At 34.8% G+C, this 20,794-nt stretch overlaps 1 protein-coding gene across 1 annotated transcript in view; it reads right to left on the bottom strand.

Annotated features, from left to right (window-relative positions):
* Positions 1–2,907: 2,907 nt before the first annotated feature.
* The window catches only part of LOC120349849 (zwei Ig domain protein zig-8-like), a 282,131-nt gene continuing 264,244 nt past the window's right edge, over positions 2,908–20,794 (bottom strand). Inside the window, exon 6 of the mRNA XM_039420984.1 lies at positions 2,908–3,915. Within this exon, the coding sequence (XP_039276918.1) occupies positions 3,809–3,915 (107 nt within the window). The 3' untranslated portion in view covers positions 2,908–3,808. The remainder of the gene's footprint in view (positions 3,916–20,794) is intronic.

The raw sequence follows: 20,794 nt of genomic DNA, 5'->3' as shown, positions 1-20,794 counted from the left end.
TCAAATTTCCAATTCAATAGCAACCAGCAGTATTCATCAATTTGAAATGTCGGATAAATTCTATTACTATATTTCAAATAATATCATTGAATTGGAAATGTAAGAGCTGCATATATCTTGAAATGAGCCAATTCTCGGATGAAGCCGAGTTTAGATGACAATAAAATATAACTAGAGTGAATAAGAACCACTTAAGAATCAACTCTATTGATATCGAAACAACTGGCTGATAATACTTATTATATTAGTGTTAAATAAATATATTGGGAATATACTATACTGGGTAATAGGTATATAATATACCATTATATTAGTGGGAAAGTATAGCATCAACATACACGTGTAGAAACAGAAGATTATTCAATCCACATCTATTTCTTTGAAAAATTCATAGATTCATTTTCGGAATGAATAGTACTGAAAAGAGCTATTCATCTGTATAGGGTGTTGCAAACATAGAATATTCCTATTCCTTGAAGTCCTCGAGTGCAAACTTGCAATAGCCTGGAGGCGTCATAGTCGAATGCCTCTGACACTGAAATTTCAATGCCAAAGTACTGAAATTGATCAGGTTCAACCTGAAAACTCTGACATCAAACCTGAGCTGGACAGGTCTCTCGATATCATTTAGTCACTCGATATCACAACTCAATTCATATCCACTTACTTGATATTCTGATTCATATTCTACTCTATCATATAGTCATTTTGTTCCATTCAAGTGGAAAATTTATGGATAACTAGCCATCAGGCTCGCTTCGCTCGCCATATCCGTCTGTACCGAATTTGAACGTATTATGTCAATTTGATCTCGAAAAACACCTGTTACTATATCGGCGTATCTTTGCCGAACAAAATTCTTCCACCTCAGCTAAACCTGTGTACTGAATTTTCTTAAATATATTCCCATGAATTATTGAAAAGGTGAGGAAATGCAGAAAAGCTGAGAAAACGCTAATTTTGGGCGTATCTTTGGCGATATTTCAAATTCCTTATTATTGCATCCCAGCTGAGATTATGTAGTAACTTTGAACATTTTCTGTTTATTTGTTCTTGATAAAGCTGAGAAAACGCTAAAAAACGTAGATTTTTGGCTTATCTTTGGAAATTTTTCCAAATCCGTTCTTATTGCGCCTCTAAAGGGCCAACTGAACACACCTAAATCTGAAATGTTATGTCATATTTTTATCATATGCTAGGACGATCCAGTCGGGGGTCTAGACTAAACGTCTGGCTAAACGGATATGGCGAGCGAAGTGAGCCTGACGGTTAGTAAAATAATATTCCCAGGAATAGCTCTGATTGAAGTAGCAGTACCCAATCAATTTTTCCGCGATAAATCAGTACCTCCTAAATACCTATTTAAATAAATTGGTATTTAGGAGGTCCTGGATAAATGCATTTCAATCTTCAACTTGGTGCCAACCTAACAAAGTCAACTCAACTTAATGCCAACCTGACAAGTGACAACATTTTTAATTTAGTTACTAGAACAATTGTTTCGAAGAGGTACTCTCTCCAGATTATAGTTCTATATTAACATATCATGGTATGGACATTTCAATTACTAGTATAATTTCAAGATATTAGAATAAGAAGAATATACATGCTAAAAGAACTTTAAACCCTAAAAAACCACCCTTAGAGTTAAAATATCGCCAAAAGATTTCTTAGTGCGCCTCTAAAGGGCCAAGTGAACATACCTTCCAAATTTGAACGTTTTTGGTCCGGTATATTTTTAGTTCTGCGAGTGAGTGAGTGAGTCAGTCAGTCAGTCAGTGAGTGAGTGCCATTTTGCTTTTATATATATAGATGTATAAAGTACTTCAGAAAAAATCATATGTAACTCACTATCTGGCTGCAATCTGCATCCCATTGAAATGATGTATATGCATGTAGATACATGATGTATATACGAATAATGTATTTATTGTATCTTTGATGAAGACAGGCTTAGTGGAAAATGAGTGTATCCAATTTCATTACAGTTAAATGACGCCATTGGTCATTGTATTATCGTTTGATTCGTACATTTATTTTCCTAACGTTGGTTCTGTTGAATTATGTTATCTTATGGCTGCTGAATTCGAATGACATTCGTGTAACTATCTTACATGGACTTTGTTTCTCCCAAAAAATGTCAAATGATGAAGACATCAACGGCTTTATGAAGAAAATGTTTTGGTTGCAAGAACTAATTATACATTTTTCAAATGATATGGAAGAGTAGAATATATCGGAGTAGCAACAATAGATATAATAGATAAAAATGGAAGATACTTATAATATTATCAACCGAGGAATCAATCAGGAGTTGATGAAGATGAATAGAACAAGTTTTGATATTTACAAATGATTTTATATCAACACAAACAATCTCTCACAATTAAGGAATAATTTATCAATAAAATCTCAAAAATTCAACATCTCAATTATTCACACTTGAAACGAACATCTTTATCCAATTTGATTAATCTAAACTCTAAAACACAGTATTTAGCGTTCTCTCACTCAACATACTATGAGAATAAAAAATATTGTTGTATGGATACCGATATATTGAATACCGAAATCCCATAGAAATTTGAAGTGTTTGCAGTCTTTTCACAATGGAACTGGCAACCAGCCAGAATGCTTAGGTTCACTCGAATCTCCTAAGCCAGTTCTAGACAATAATCATGAAGTTCAAATCTGTCACAATGAGCTAGAATAGTGAATCACAATAAGACAACGACTATTTACAATATCCAATGAGAGATAAATTAATGACATAGTTTGACTTCGTAATAGATATTAGTGATGGGAATGTGATGATTTTTCTCACTTGTTTCACCTAAACAGCAATATGGTCAATGATTTGTGAAGAATTACTCCAAACCGTTTCACTTATTTCTTAATTCATTTTTCTTATATTTGAATATAATCCATTAAATATTAGTACTCATATTCCATGTTGTCGATGTAATATTCCTTGGTAAATTCGACTTCACTATACTCAACGTATTCCAAATCGTGCATTGAAGTTAGAAATCCAGCAAAGATGGAGATCCACTTTGAAACACATAAATTTATCATTCCAGATGTGTTCATTCATAACCTCATCTCCTGCAAAGCTCTGCATCACCCACTATTTCCCTCCATCTCCTGTATCTTCTTGGTTATTTCCCTATTATTATCTTCTTGTTAATTCCTCTATTTTATTTTAACTTTTTGATCCTACTTTGGCCATGCAATAAGGTTTGTCCCTCACGATGGGTTCTCCTATACCTCCAGGAGTATCATTTTCTGATCTCGAAACGTGTTTAATTTGATCCAACTCTTCCAACTTGGACTGTTTGCAATTGGCATGTGCTCTATGCGTATGACAAACTGTGACATTATGACTCTCAGATTGGCATGGTTGAAGACCCATTCTGTTCTCATGACAACACATGGTGTCTGATGCTAGTATGACAGTGAATTTCACATTGATTAGCACTCTTCATCTATAACACACCAATTCTGTCACAATGCAATTACAACTTCATCAATACATCACCAATTCACAAAATACCAATCACTGATTTAAAATGACACAGTGTGATGATACAATGTTGCAGGATCCGTTCTTGACTCGATTTTCTTCTATATTTGCCGGGTTGATGACATTCCACCAATGCCGCCACAGCATGATGTCAATGTTGTTGTGATGTCGAAGGCTGTGGTTTTGAATTGGCTGAGTTGATGACACTTGACCAGACCACTGTTGTTGCAAGATGCTGTTGCTGGCTTAGTTGAGCAGTTGCAGTGCAGACAGGTGGAAGGCAGGCTACGAGTGGAGCAGACTGGTCTGACAGGCGAGTAGCAGCCATAGGGAGGGACTCCGAAGCCAGGTCAGGTCGCGGCCGCCCGTCTGCATCGCCGCTGGATTTTCACCTGAAACACATCCAAAACACAGTGCAAAATCAGCAAAATATCAAAGAAATTGTAGCAAACCATGGAGAGAGAGGAAAGTATTCCATAGTGAAATTCATGTTATGTGGTGAGTAATTGCGAGAATTAAAAATAGACATTGTTGCAATTTTCCCTTTTCCACCGCCATCTATCTCTCATAGCTGTCTTTCAAGAAATCCCGGTAATCTGATGTGATATCCTTGTTGATGATTAAATAATATATAGTTTTATAATGATCGATTACATCCCACAAATATCTTATTCAACAAGAGAATATATCTCTCCATTATCCAATAAATATTCATAAATGAGATTGATTATTATGGTAGTTCAATATTATGTTCCTTCATGGGCTGGTACAAGAGCGGCTGTGAACAAGATCATTATTGCCAGCATCCATGAACGGGAAGGCACCGGAAGAAGAAGAAGATGGGGAGGATAAAGCTAGTGTTTTGCCTACTCCATGATTGTGTCTAATGACAGACAAGAATAGCAAACCAAGAAGTAACATAAACACCAAACCATCATTCAGTGGATATTGACATATCTAAGAAAATAGTGTTATCCCAATTTTACGAACAGGAAAGGAAACCTTTTTATTGGAAGAGTGTGGAAATTAGTTATCGTCTGACAAAGACAAATGTTGTATGATACTCTTCCCATATTGATGAGTAGCGTATTTCACCCTCCCCCACTAAGAAACAAGACACAGTGGATAATAATTTTCATTGAGTGAGTTAGCGGATAAGGAGAACATGAGTGAGAGAGAATACGTTTCAATGAGTTGGGGATTGAGTGGAGCAAGTGAGAGAGATTACAAGATTCAGTGAGTGAGTGAGTATGTGAAATGAGGGCACAACATGCTCTTCTTTTGAGTAATGGCACGGAGGGTGTGTATCAGCTCTTGCACATGGTGCCTTGGCAAATTAAGATTAGTTCCCTTGACTGGAGACAATGGCATGTCAGAGCGAGCGCCTTATGCTATGCTCACCTACATCATTCACATCCCTCAAGTCGAAATCGATTTTCGAACACACTGGTAACACTTGGTATGGAAGATAGTTCATCGGACTGCAGGCATTTTGAAAATGTCGATTATGTATTTTGAAAAAGGACAGGTACAATACATCTGTATTGTAATTTATACAGTATAATAATACAAAAGTATTTTTTGTATATAATTTATCACCTCAATCTTAACTGGTTCACGTTAAAAGAAGTCAGTGGGAATTATAGTAAGGCTAGTTGCCAGGTTTTCTTTCCCCAACTGCCTTCTATAGTGGATAGTTGTATTCAGATCATTCTAGCACGTATAACTGATATATGATGAATGCTTGTGAATGTTCGTCAATATTCCATCTTGAATATAACACTCAAATATTATATCATCCATAGAGTATATCTTATCATGATTTTTCATAATCGAGATTTAAATAGTCTGGTAGTCCATTATATACCTCTATAGCCTGTAAACTGAACAATTTGACAACATTATCGAGTTAAAAAAAGATAGAGCTATCCTCTTTGTCTTGAACAGACAAGGATAGCAAATCAATGTGAATCAGGTGTTGACTTTGAAACTTGAATCTCACTGGAGCTGCTTGTAGTTCCTCCACTTATGATGGTCGATGCCTATCAACCTACTAAAATCCATCAAACTCTAGTGATAACATTAGTGTTACCATAAATCATTGTTGTACACATTAATGAACTTATCAATGGGTACTGGACATCTATTCGCACGATGACCAAATTCCATTCTTATTACCCTCGGGTACTCAATATTCAGAATAGTCCATTCATACCTCTATTGTCATGTTAATCACTCGACAGGAGTATATTAGATATCACTTTGGAGTAAAACAATTGTGGAGCGTTCACATTGTGTGGAACAATGTACACTATACAGTGGAAGATTACTGCACTGTGTAAAGTCACTACCTGGAGCTACATCAGAAATGTGTCTCACATTCTAATACACTCCTTTGTGCTGTTGTATCCTCTAAATACACTATTCGAATCAAGAGACAACGTTCAACAAAATAATGATAACGTAGATACCTGATACCAATTATTTTTCAGAATTATATGGCTCATCAAAGAAGTTCCTGGAATGTCTCGGAGATCATTTTTATAATGATAAACTGTTATTATAACGGATTTGTTTTTGCAAAACTGATAACAGCAGTCCATCCCACATCTCATCCTTGTCATCTAAAGCTCCTCCAAACCTCAACAGTAAAAGTGGAAAAGGCAGAAAGTTGACTGGTGTTAATCAAACAACAAATAATTTTCAATGTTTACCGACTACCGTACATCATACAAATGGTGTGAAATCGGCCGACGGCTATGTGAAGACTCTCGTTTGTTTACGTGTGTTACATCAATCAACCTCTGTGTGGAAGCTACTCCATACCCACGTGTTAAATTAGCCCGAGGCTGTGTGAAAACTTTCATTAATTCGTCTGATGATCGTGCCTGATAAGCTTGCTGAATACATGGAAGTTTTCACGGGTTTTCAACAGTGTGAAAAGGACGTGTTATTACTCCAGGAATGAATTTCATACCAGTAGTTCCTGGTATTAATTTGGAAGTTTTGTTATCACATCACTGTAGATACAAAGGAATTCATTTCCATTGAATACAATACAAAATCAATCAATACAAAACAATCTCTTGATTGAATACCTATAGTTCGAAAAAAAACAGAATCTTTAACTGCATCAATGAGAATCAACAATGATAAAAATAGTTTGTTCTCCTCACTCAAATACTGATATTGGAGCTGTCAAGGGCACAATCTGCAGTTGAAGTTTAAGCTATTTCATAGATTACATAGTTTGATGTATGAGCATTTCCCTTGAGAGATATGGTATCGTAAAGAACATGCGCTGTGTTTCGTCAACTACTATGATAAAATTCATGATTAGAAATTTCGAAATGAGACTTAATGATAACAAATGATTCTAAAATAATACTGAATCATGAATATATAGGATATTGCCATTCAAAGAGATGCCCAACAAGAGAGAAACCCAATCGTGTAACCATTTTTTAACCTAACCTCAATCTTTCCTTAACTTCAACCCAACCCTAACCTCATCTAGCAAGTTTCGCATGTGTAGTGAATTTTTTCGACTGGATTTTCACAGTTTGAGATTTTTCCAAAGTCCAATTCCAAAAGTATAAAACAATAAAAACTGAATGAATGATTTCAATCTATTTATTCGAAAATTTCAGGGAGAGTATGACTTTCGAGCTATTACTGTTTCTAGAGTTATTTATTTATGTAGAAATGTAACCCATGTCAGAGGTATTTATTAAACATGGAATAAAATATTCACAATATGGGAAAAAGTCCTTCACATACTTGGATTAATTTTCTTGAACTATCGTGTAGCATCCCACTATAGAGTCTATGTGTCGTGATGTATTTAGTCTAAATTCTAAATATATTTCAGTTGATTCGAAAAATAGGAGATTCCAATAGATATTGGTCGAGTTTTCTATTAGAAAATGATGATTTTCTCGATCTTTCCGCGAAAATAAAACACATCAATGAATTTATCGCCACAAGTACAAAAAATATTGGTTGCCGGCCGGGCTGGACTAAAGGTAATAAGCGTTAGGTACAAACTTTAGTCTGCTAACACCGCCTGGTTCGTGGGTTCGAGTCCCGTCGGTAGCATAGACGTTCTATTAACTTATCAAAACACAAACACACTTTCCATTATCCAAGCACAGGCTTTTTGCCTGTGTGCATCATTATAAAAAAAGGATAAATCAAACAACGACTGCTGACCGGCAAAGAAGAGGAGAATCATCCATACATGATTCTCTCCTGAATTGAAATAGAAATTTATTGTAACAATTTTCTCTAATCAATCGATCCACATTTAACTTATTGAACCAGACTGATAATATAATCCCAGAAAAACAATCAAAATAATATTACTGATGTTTTAATTTTAGTTTGCCTTTAGTAATCCAGTCGATTTAATTAATTTGTTTCTTTTTATTCAAATCTTTCCCAACTTCCTTGAAATAATTTTCACAAATTTGTTCTTGAAAATGTATTCTAATTTGGATGATAAAATCAATTATAATAATTACACTCCGAAAACTATGAGCCAGTGGCGGTATTGCAAAAATCCTATATTATTTCACTCGTTTATAATTATTATTGAGTAATTATTCCAATCGTTTTCAATTCTCGTGGAATTTAGTTTTTTGTGATACTTCGTTTACGAGAATTGTTTCAATTCGAATAATAATGGAATTGGAGATAAAAACTGCACTCGGAAAATGATAAGACCGTGGCAGTGTTGCAAAAAACGGTATCATCAACAAGAGAAATGAATTAGATTTGCTTCTTTCCTCTAATTTTCATTCCTGGTAACCTAATCTCTATAGTGGAGTGATTGCAATTTCCATCTGCTCACTGCTAGATTTGAAGTAACTTTCCGAATCGAGAAAATCTTGCGAGAGAATGGAACAAGGAAAAGTGCATTTTCCGAGCAGCGCAGGTGGCTTTCGAATCAAATCTATCCAAACACATAGACAATAGAAATTTATAGTTTCCTTCGTGATAGTTTTCCTAGTTTTTCCAACTAGAAAAACAGCTTCTCGACTAAACAGCGGTGGTTTCCATTCTCTATAAATGGGTCAGTCTTTTTTCACTTATTTTGAAGTGATAAGAAGTTCACAAAATCGTTTCGGCGAAGAGTGCATTGAAAGTCGCGCTCTAAATAAATCCACTGTTTTCGTGTGAATTCAGTGAGAGGTTTCACTTGTCATATTTTGTTCATTGTAATATAAACACGACTTAGAAAATGTAATATTTGTACTACATGAAAAAGTATCTTTGTGAGAATACAAGTCGGTTTTGAATTAAGTTTAGTGGTTCTACTCATTATTCTAAGAAATTAATATTACTGCTTTTCTGTAATATCAACGCTTTCTACAAACACATGCTGACTCCTGTGACAATCCTGATTTGTAATATCGTATGGAAATAATTCAAAGTAGTAAGATTAGTAATCCTATTTGAGTAAAAAGCAAATCAGTGCATTTTTCTACAATATTGTGCTCTAGAGTGAGTTTTGTCAGTAAATTTGAGGAGAATTGGTGCTCCACTTATGATAGTTTCTCATCCATTGAGATAATCAATATGGAATTTTTCCATCAATGTTATATCTCTACTCATTTCATACTGTTAAGGATGAGGCCTTCAGGAGGATGGCAAGAGGCGAGGGGTTTATAGTAGACAACACTGAGATGTCAGGAGTGGGTGGGGGGGGCTTGTGGACCATCCCGTGAGTTCATCTTGGTGCAGGGGAACGTCGACCAATGACAAGCGCGTTCCAGAACCTTCGAATCACTGTGATTGGTCGGACATTTACCGCATTTCTGGATGTTTCTAGACTGTTCGTCCCGCCTTAAAAATGGCGTGACTCAACAGTCGGGAAATCAGTTGAGAAACTACATTGGAGTGTCCGCTTCTTCTCATGGTGACAGACTGATGATAAAGTCGTGACAGACTAGTCATAGAGTGATAAATAGACTTTTGTAGTTATTTCAACAGTTATTATTCTTGGTAAGAGTTATTTTTGTACAGCTATTTATTCTAGATAGCATACGCTTGTGATAATTCAGTGTGATTTATTAGGTAGTTATGAGTTTATAGTTTTAGGCTCCATTCTTACAGTGGAAATTGAACATATTAGGTTGGATAATATATAGCACATAACAGAAGACACTTTAAAGTTTGTAACATAAATTAAAACAGGAGACACGATATAAATAGATTGAAAACACTTAAAAACTTACATTAGAAATGGGGGAAATTTTCGGAGACTGTGTCTCCTTTCTCAACCGAGAAGACTCTAAATAGATGTATTAATATTATATAATATATATATATATATATATATATATATATATATATATTATATTAGTATATATATTGTGGTGCGTTTTTAACGGCTTCACACATGTAGAGTGAATCTTGTACTGAGTCAATGGTGTAGCGGCTATAAATTTTGTAATTGCGTGTGTGGACGCTGAGTGTACACCAGACTGATTGATTCACTGCAAGATTCAATACAATTGTCGGAATCGCGGGAGGCCTAAATGCTCGCTCACCCTTGATTCTTCTAATGACAAATTGTATAGTGATGAAATTTTATAAGTAGTGTAGCGACGCTAAACACTGAATACGGATACCTTAAAATTATTACCTGTGAAGAATGAGCATACAAAATCATACAGGTCGAGCAAAAATCCCGATGTAGATAATTTACGGGACTGCGTCTCTAATAAGTTCTGAAGGATTAAAATACGGTATTTGGACCAAATATCGTTCAGAATATACTTCGAGAACAGAGTCTTGTCGGGTTTTAAGCTCTATTGTAGGAATTTATATGATCTATGGCTGCATCTGCTGTACAATTGATGTGTTCGCTCCTAAGTCGAGGTAGGTAACAGATAAAAGCTGATATATGAGCAGGTAAGGACAAAGAATAAATATCTCGATCTGACCCCACTCGCTACATCCACTTAGACCTGTTCCAATATCCAGCTTAATTCAATTATTCCAATGATCGTATTCGATCGGTTCTTGATGATATAGAACGTATCAGACACAATAATTGACAGGCTTAAGAAATAATCGAACTCAGAAAGCGAATTAACAAAACTGAAATATATTATAATAAAATATGTAATCATACAGTGCAGGTTCAGAATTTGATTTACAGGTTGATAATAATTTAGCATTAACAGAATAGTTAAAAATTTTCTTGTGCTTGCATGATACCATGCGTGATTCAACAGAATTTTACAATTGATAAAATTTAACAGTTTGAAAAAATAGTGAAAAATGAATTATAAAATATTTTAAAATGCTCGGGGTCGTGGTTCTGGCAGCGGAGGATAGCTAATCAACTACAAGTTCTTATAATTCAATAGGAATAAATTCTAGGCTCTTAATAACTAAAGCGCTTGTCGGCGTGGCCAATAATTTAACGAAGAAAATTTTATATCTTTCTGCACTGAAATATTTTCGAAGCGTAGATTGGGGCCCCTTTTAAAACTTATAACTCACGTGAAATTCCTTGGCGGTCGTGGTTTTCTTCTTTAGATCAAAAATCGTTTGATCGGCAGCAATCCAGGCTTCGGTTTCAGCACGTGGGGAATTTTAATTTAATATTTCCTTCACCAAATTAATTAAGGGATAATTTACTTTAAACTTCTAATTTATCGATTGATGAAAACAGAAATTTACAAATAACAAATAGATTGGCCTAAAATATCGGCTCACAAATAGAACATATAAAATCGAACGAAAGTTTTACAAATAGGTCTTGGTAACTATAAAAAGATCTGAACGGTGAGGATTTCAAAAGGGAAGTGCTGTCTTTTTCTCTAAGCTTCTTGGCTAGACCTTTCTTCTCAGAATCTCGATGTAATAATTTGCATAAAAATTGCCATTGGTAGAACGCTTGTGACGTAGACATGACGTCAGTGGCAAGCAGTAGAATATAATTCTATTAATTACAATAATAATTCAATTTATGTAATTCTTAAAACTGCTTAATCTTATAGACATAGTTCCTCTCATACAATGTACATGTGCTAGCGTAAATGATAAGGCAGGGTTGTTGTCTGATAATAGATTAACATGTGTTGCTTTCAAACGATCACCTTCTTGGTGCTATTTCTATGCACTATGATTGGCTTAGGCTTGCCAAAGAGATTTAATTACCATGTGGTTCAGTTGAATTAATCATTAATAAATTAATATTCTTATACAATTTTTATTAGGTTGAGACTGTTATAATTAATTTCTGCCGTTTTATCAATAATATAATTTCATGCTATGACCTATTTAGTTACAATAAGACCTGACATATAATATAATTTCTTAAATAATAAATAATTTCAACGATAATACATACATTTTATTTTTTATTTGAAATTCTTGGTCCTTTATTGATAGTTTTATAATTTTTAGAGATGGTATTATATCTTACGTGAAGCCAGCATGACATTTGACAATACTTTGAATCAGTCAGCTGCGTTCGAACTGTTTTAAAAACATCTGATCGATAGTAAACAAAGTGTAACCTCAAAATCAATGAGCAATTCATAAACAATTTGTGCTTTATTTGCAAAATAATTATAATTTTATTGAATAATTTTCTAGAAAATATTCGGTACAGAACGGTACTCTTATCTAATATACAGTTATTGATAAGTAAGCTTTATCGCTCGGTCGCTAACTATTCCTTTAGCAAATTCTTTCATTTTAAAAGGTAATCACAATTTTCTCTCTTCTCATGAGATCTATTTGAAAGATTCATCACACAAAAGCCCCCAGGATATTTTAAATAGGTAATTGGGAGACGAGTCGAAACAATGACTATTTGAAAAATCCGATATTGTGATGAATACACTATTTCATCTCCTTACTTCTACGAAAACTCCACACTTAACACTAAAAACAATATATCGTGCACTTTTGGCTACGAGAAAATAAATAATTGATTGTTCCTTCCATTGGATACAATCGAAATACAATAATTAATGAGGTCTCTTTGGATCCTTCATTAAAACAACTCCACAACTTCCATTCATGGGTGGCTTATGAGCAGACCCATAACTATAACAAATATACAAAATTTCACATATTATCCTCTTAAGATTCAAACAGTATTTGCAACAAATATAGATTTTCATCATTTTTCATAGTTATTACAGGTTTCGACTCTTTATTCTGGCTTTTACTTAAATTGGGTGAGAGTGTGATTTTACTTCGGTGACTTGACAATCGTCTACCGTTTGACTCGAGCAATTCCTCATTTGCGCTTAGTACGTTGTGTACAAACAGGGTTACACTTGAAATGGCTTTCTTGATTTTTATCAATGCTGGTTACAAATGTTAAGTCTTCAAGATTATATTTATCAATTTGAATTTCAATTCATGATCTTTTGATGCAACGATATAAATTTCACATTTAAAGGTAAGAATTTCATTTTCTTTTTTAGCTTTTTTAACAATACATTCATATGACATAAAACATGCGCATTTCGTGCAAATTAACATAAATATATATTTTTGGTTGTGTTTTTTACTTATAATTTCACATTAAATAATAGGTTACATTAATTGAATAACGATATTGCTTTGATTCCTATACATTGACTCTATGATTTCGCACACATTGGTTGGTGGGACGAAGAAAATTATTGAACAGGCTTTGGTTCTGAATAGATTTTTCTATCGATTCTGTATTTCAAGGTTAGATTTACACATTTTTTTTCAAATAAACTTTGTTTATTTTCTTTCCTCCTATTCACTACTAATTTCATGTTATTTCTAATTTATAATTATTTTCTGTGGATAATATAATTTTTGTTTCTGTTTTTCAGTTGTGCGGATTGTACCAGGCGATTGTTTCGGTGATGACTCTGACACGAGGTGGATGGCTTGATCAGGTTGGTAAATTCTTAAAGTTGTTTTCAGTTTTATTTTCTTCTGTTATTAAAGTTGATTTCGATTTCTTCATTTGAAGTGAATTAATAATATTTCCTTATTGGCTGAGATGCGGCGAAGTTTAGGCTATGTTGATTAGGCTGCAGTAGAAAAATGCTAGCTGCAAAGATATGATTCGGTGGGTAGGCTGTGATTATGAAGTGTTTGATAATTGGTGTATTCCACAAATGTAGTTTCCAGTTAATTCAAATTTATTTCTTAAGCCCCCATCTAAATTTGATTCGGTGTCATTCAAGGTCCAATTCCAATTTGCAACTATCCGTTTTACTAAACTTTGCTTAAAACGGATGTGCCGGTGGTGTAAATCACTTCTTACATACGTATTTCCTCTTTGTCTGCCGGTAACATGCAGTTTGATCTTTTTAAACCTGACATGCCGGTGGTGTCTGTGGGTTTTTTCAAATGATCTTTTTCTTCTCTGCATGGTGGTGTACAGTCGGCTTGATTTTAACCGGACATGACTGCGGTGATTGTAGGTCCTTCTTGACACTATTTTTCTCCTTTTTTCTTGCATGCTGGTAGGAAGCTTGATGTACGATTTTAGCCTAACATGACGGCGGTGTAGATAGGTTCTTCTTCTTGAGACCATTTTTCCTTTCTGCATGGCGGGGAGAAATTTGATATTCAATTTTAGCCTTACATGACGGCGGTATGAATGAACTCTATTAATGCTTCTTCTTTTCCATTGAACTGCTATTTTGCTTGTCTGTTGTTTTGATTTATAGGTTTTCAGTTTTGGTTGTGATTTTGGTTTGTTTTGGGTTTCCGTTTTACTTCTAATGTTTTGTGGGTTATCTTCATGAGTATTGGTTTTATCTGTTGCAGGTGCTGTCCTCGGTGGATGGACAGTGATGTGGGCGGTCGGCGGTCCGGGCTGCTCTTCCACTTGGTGGGCAGCGTCCTTGGACTCCTGGTAGTCGGCGCGCGGTGGTACGGGCTGTCCCTCTACCTGATGGATGTCATCCTCAGCTTGGCGGGTGGTGTCGTCCGGCTCCTCTCGGCGTTCTGCGGGGTGCGGCGCGACTTCAGTCCTAATATTCTCGGTGGGTTGGTTTTCCATACACGTTTCACGTTCGCTTGCCTGTTTTATGACCTCCTCGTCGAGTATGTTTGCTTCTGCATGCATGGGCTCAGTCTCTGGTCCAATATTGGTTTCCATTGTTTGACATTCCTCCTCAATTTGCTGTGTTACCGTCCTGCTTTCCTCTGCTGCTTCCTTCAACTGTTGTTCCAGTTCTTCAAGATCAAGACCTTGTTCACATGCTATCCGCACCTGTCGGACGTCTTCAATTATTTCTTCATTTGCTTGTATGTTTCCTTCAAATGCATTTTTTATTGCTTTCAGGATGGCGTTCCTACCCAGCGTGATAAGGAGCGTAGGGTCTTCCTTTGATCGTCTGTTTTCTTCATATGCATCGTTGAATGCTTTCAGTCTGATGCTTACTTCTTGCAAGGAAAGGGTGGGTGTGCGGTCCTCAACCGGCGGCAATGGTTCTGTGACGTTAGATGTGGGCATCTGAACCTCTGGAACGGTGGTACATGGGCGCTACTCCCGCGCGACATCTTCCGTCTCTGAAATCGCTGATGTGGCCTCCAGGATGCGGTGTGTTTCTTCCATAATTTATTGGATGATACAATGATGCGAGTGCAGAGAATAAAAAACGTGAAAGTGTTGTGATATACAAAATAATTGGTAAGGAATCCAATAGAGATTGTTATAGCGCCGTAGTGAGTGAAATACAGAAAAAGTGGTCGCTTGCCTGTTTTATGACCTCCTCGTCGAGTATGTTTGCTTCTGCATGCATGGGCTCAGTCTCTGGTCCAATATTGGTTTCCATTGTTTGACATTCCTCCTCAATTTGCTGTGTTACCGTCCTGCTTTCCTCTGCTGCTTCCTTCAACTGTTGTTCCAGTTCTTCAAGATCAAGACCTTGTTCACATGCTATCCGCACCTGTCGGACGTCTTCAATTATTTCTTCATTTGCTGTATGTTCTTCAAATGCATTTTTTATTGCTTTCAGGATGGCGTTCCTACCCAGCGTGATAAGGAGCGTAGGGTCTTCCTTTGCTCGTCTGTTCTTCATATGCATCGTTGAATGCTTTCAGTCTGATGCTTACTTCTTGCAAGGAAAGGTGGGTGTGCGGTCCTCAACCGGCGGCAATGGTTCTGTGACGTTAGATGTGGGCATCTGAACCTCTGGAACGGTGGTACATGGGCGCTACTCCCGCGCGCATCTTCCGTCTCTGAAATCGCTGATGGCCTCCAGGATGCGGTGTGTTTCTTCCATAATTTATTGGATGATACAATGATGCGAGTGCAGAGAATAAAAAACGTGAAAGTGTTGTGATATACAAAATAATTGGTAAGGAATCCAATAGAGATTGTTATAGCGCCGTAGTGAGTGAAATACAGAAAAAGTGGTTTAGCAATGTGTTCAGTGATAAATGAGTCAAGTTAGCAATATCGTTACATAAAAATGACAAGAACATACAGGATACACAGTGAACACTTATGCGGTAATACAGGTACGCCATTTATATTTATTACTATTATTATTATAAATATTTTACTCTTATAATTCTTGCCGCAATTCTATATATGGGCTAGTATTCATTGCAAAATTTATATAAAAGGAGCAGTGTTCTGTTTGAATTATTCCGCAATATATCCGTGATTTAATTTTACTTCCTCTCTATGTTTTAAAAATTTTAAAATATAAATAACTTCAATCTCTTTTCTGTAAATTTTTATAAATTGTTTCAATATAGACTAATATTCTTCAAATAATATGACCTTTCTTATGATATTTTATATACCTATGACTTATAGATGACCAATTTTCGAATAACACGATAATAAAATTCTGAGTTCGATTTTTTCTCTAAAAATCATCAATCGATAAATTTCTTTTCTGTTCAAAAATTGGGTATGGTACTTGGTTTATTTATATAACAGGAACAGTTAATAACTAAATTCAAAGAAATTCACAACATGAATTTTTTTCAAAAATTTCCTGTGCGCGATAGATACTGAGCACTAAAATAATCCTCGTAGTCGATTATCCACCTCTTCAATGGCCATCACTGTTGGGCGCCAAATCATGTGGTGCGTTTTTAACGGCTTCACACATGTAGAGTGAATCTTGTACTGAGTCAATGGTGTAGCGGCTATAAATTTTGTAATTGCGTGTGTGGACGCTGAGTGTACACCAGACTGATTGATTCACTGCAAGATTCAATACAATTGTCGGAATCGCGGGAGGCCTAAATGCTCGCTCACCCTTGATTCTTCTAATGACAAATTGTATAGTGATGAAATTTTTATAAGTAGTGTAGCAGATGCTAAACACTGAATACGGATACCTTAAAATTATTACCTGTGAAGAATGAGCATACAAAATCATACAGGTCGAGCAAAAATCCCGATGTAGATAATTTACGGGACTGCGTCTCTAATAAGTTCTGAAGGATTAAAATACGGTATTTGGACCAAATATCGTTCAGAATATACTTCGAGAACAGAGTCTTGTCGGGTTTTAAGCTCTATTGTAGAATTTATATGATCTATGGCTGCATCTGCTGTACAATTGATGTGTTCGCTCCAAAGTCGAGGTAGGTAACAGATAAAAGCTGATATATGAGCAGGTAAGGACAAAGAATAAATATCTCGATCTGACCCCACTCGCTACATCCACTTAGACCTGTTCCAATATCCAGCTTAATTCAATTATTCCAATGATCGTATTCGATCGGTTCTTGATGATATAGAACGTATCAGACACAATAATTGACAGGCTCAAGAAATAATCGAACTCAGAAAGCGAATTAACAAAACTGAAATATATTATAATAAAATATGTAATCATACAGTGCAGGTTCAGAATTTGATTTACAGGTTGATAATAATTAGCATTAACAGAATAGTTAAAAATTTCTTGTGCTTGCATGATACCATGCGTGATTCAACAGAATTTTACAATTGATAAAATTGAACAGTTTTGAAAAAATAGTGAAAAAATGAATTATAAAATATTTTTAAAATGCTCGGGGTCGTGGTTCTGGCAGCGGAGGATAGTAATCAACTATAAGTTCTTATGATTCAATAGGAATAAATTCTAGGCTCTTAATAACTAAAAGCGCTTGTCGGCGTGGCCAATAATTTAACGAAGAAAATTTTATATCTTTCTGCACTGAAATATTTTCGAAGCGTAGATTGGGGCCCCTTTTAAAACTTATAACTCACGTGAAATTCCTTGGTGGTCGTGGTTTTCTTCTTTAGATCAAAAATCGTTTGATCGGCAGCGGGTCCAGGCTTCGGTTTCAGCACGTGGGGAATTTTAATTTAATATTTCCTTCACCAAATTAATTAAGGGATAATTTACTTTAAACTTCTAATTTATCGATTGATGAAAACAGAAATTTACAAATAACAAATAGATTGGCCTAAAATATCGGCTCACAAATAGAACATATAAAATCGAACGAAAGTTTTACAAATAGGTCTTGGTAACTGTAAAGAGATCTGAACGGTGAGGATTTCAAAAGGGAAGTGCTGTCTTTTTTCTCTAAGCTTCTTGGCTAGACCTTCTTCTCAGAATCTCGATGTAATAAATTTGCATAAAAATTTGCCATTGGTAGAACGCTTGTGACGTAGACATGACGTCAGTGGCAAGCAGTAGAATATAATTCTATTAATTACAATAATAATTCAATTTATGTAATTCTTAAAACTGCTTAATCTTATAGACATAGTTCCTCTCATACAATGTACATGTGCTAGCGTAAATGATAAGGCAGGGTTGTTGTCTGATATAGATTAACATGTGTTGCTTTCAAACGATCACCTTCTGGTGCTATTTCTATGCACTATGATTGGCTTAGGCTTGCCAAAGAGATTAATTACCATGTGGTTCAGTTGAATTATATTATTAATAAATTAATATTCTTATACAATTTTTATTAGGTTTGAGACTGTTATAATTAATTTCTGCCGTTTTATCAATAATATAATTTCATGCTATGACCTATTTAGTTACAATAAGACCTGACATATAATATAATTTCTTAAATAATAAATAATTTCAACGATAATACATACATTTTATTTTTTATTTTGAAATTCTTGGTCCTTTATTGATAGTTTTATAATTTTTAGAGATGGTATTATATCTTACGTGAAGCCAGCATGACATTTGACAATACTTTGAATCAGTCAGCTGCGTTCGAACTGTTTTAAAAACATCTGATCGATAGTAAACAAAGTGTAACCTCAAAATCAATGAGCAATTCATAAACAATTTGTGCTTTATTTGCAAAATAATTATAATTTTATTGAATAATTTTTCTAGAAAATGTTCGGTACAGAACGGTACTCTTATCTAATATACAGTTATTGATAAGTAAGCTTTATCGCTCGGTCGCTAACTATTCCTTTAGCAAATTCTTTCATTTTAAAAGTAATCACAATTTTCTCTCTTCTCATGAGATCTATTGAAAGATTCATCACAATATATATATATATATATATATATTATATATATATATATATATTTGCATATTAGAATTTAGCACAAGAATATGAGTGCTCCCTTTTCTATCGAAGATTGGAAATCATCAACATATATATATATATATATTATATATATATATATATATATATATATATATATATATATATATATATATATATTTGCATATTAGAATTTTGCACAAGAATATGATGAGTGCTCTCTTTTCTATCGAAGATTGGAAATCATCAACATTAAACCATACCATAATTATTATTCCAACTACGAAATCCAGAATGAATTCAATTCCAATCAATTTGTTCTATTTGAATATTATCACCAAATATTATTCCGTACTGTATAGGAAACTCACGAATGACGCATTATCACGTCTGTACTACTGTACTGATTGAGTTGGGCCGATTTTAAATTGTTCAAGATTTCAGTAGATAAGGTTCACAATTTGTCAAGTTTCCAATTAGACCCGTGCGGGACACGAGTTACCTGCTAGTCTTGAATAAAAACTTGGCAATAGCAATAGTAATAACTTGACAAATGAAAATAGTGGTACAACACTTTTGTATTCACAAGCTATCAAAATTTTTCAAAGAAAAGGATAACTCATCCACCAATAATCAACTGTTGAGAGAGAAGAATTGGATGGAGAGGAATAAAATAATGGAACAGATGGGAAGAAATGTCATTCGGAAAAGAGGGGAAAAGTCTAGAAAGAATCAGATTTAATGATCGATACAGCAGAGGAAACTCAATCACGTTGCAATACATACCACTATAATGAGAAAGTTTCCGTTAATTAATCCAGAGGAAAAAATGTTTTATCATTAATGAAAAATAAGAATAAAAGTGAGAGAAAGGAGAAAGAAGTTGAAAGTAGGATGAAAAGCACAAGACAATAGTGGTTGGAGACAATGCTTATTGAAATGAACAAAAAATAAACGATAGAGGAGTGATTATCGATGTACAGTGAGCATGTGAGAAGAGAGAATAAGCAGGAAAAGGATGAGAAGAAACTTTTTTCCATTCTAAGCACCACTACTCCAATAATGAATCACGTACCACTTTAGGATAGAAGAGTATTCTGATAATCATTTAAGAAATATATACATTTATGGATATAAGACGTCATGGATATACAAATCATATGAAAATTCACGATGATCTGTATATAGATATACAGAGATGGCTCGAGAAAATATATGTTGTGAATGTACAGATAAAATGAATTCTGTATCAGCCAGTGGAGTGAACTCTTGAATAACTCTTAAAGATGTGACAATAACAAAAGAGGAACATAAAAAAAGAGGGAGAGAATATGAAGGATGGTTGAATGAGTTTTGGAAAAAAAGAGGAACCAGAGAGAAAATGAATATGAGTGTTCAAATCTTCAATAAAATGGATTAGTTGAGAGACCCTTACTTGGATATCAAATTATGACGGATGATTGTTTTATGGGAACTGGGAAAAAAAGAGAAAGATGGACATAAGGAGGAACAATGAGTTCAAGAAGGATATTGTGAGTGAAAATTGATGAGGAGAAGTGGAGAACAGATCAGGATAAGAAGCAGCAAGTTCATGGTGAGAGGGGAAGGATGATACCATCTTATTTATCGTACTCAGTACGAAGTAGAAACTATTTCGTTGAATAACAGTTGGCGGGAGGATGAAATGGAAACCTCGAACAAGAAGAGGATTAATGAATAGAGGAGAAGAATCTGTATAACTGAAGGGAAGAAGGAAATAGTATTTATCGAAAAGGATTCATCAAAAAGTAAAAGAG

The sequence above is a fragment of the Nilaparvata lugens genome, chromosome 2 (genome assembly GCF_014356525.2).
Source record: "Nilaparvata lugens isolate BPH chromosome 2, ASM1435652v1, whole genome shotgun sequence".
In the NCBI taxonomy this organism is placed as follows: domain Eukaryota; kingdom Metazoa; phylum Arthropoda; class Insecta; order Hemiptera; family Delphacidae; genus Nilaparvata; species Nilaparvata lugens.
Note: the sequence above shows the minus strand (reverse complement) of the source record. Positions and strands in the feature narration are given on the sequence as shown.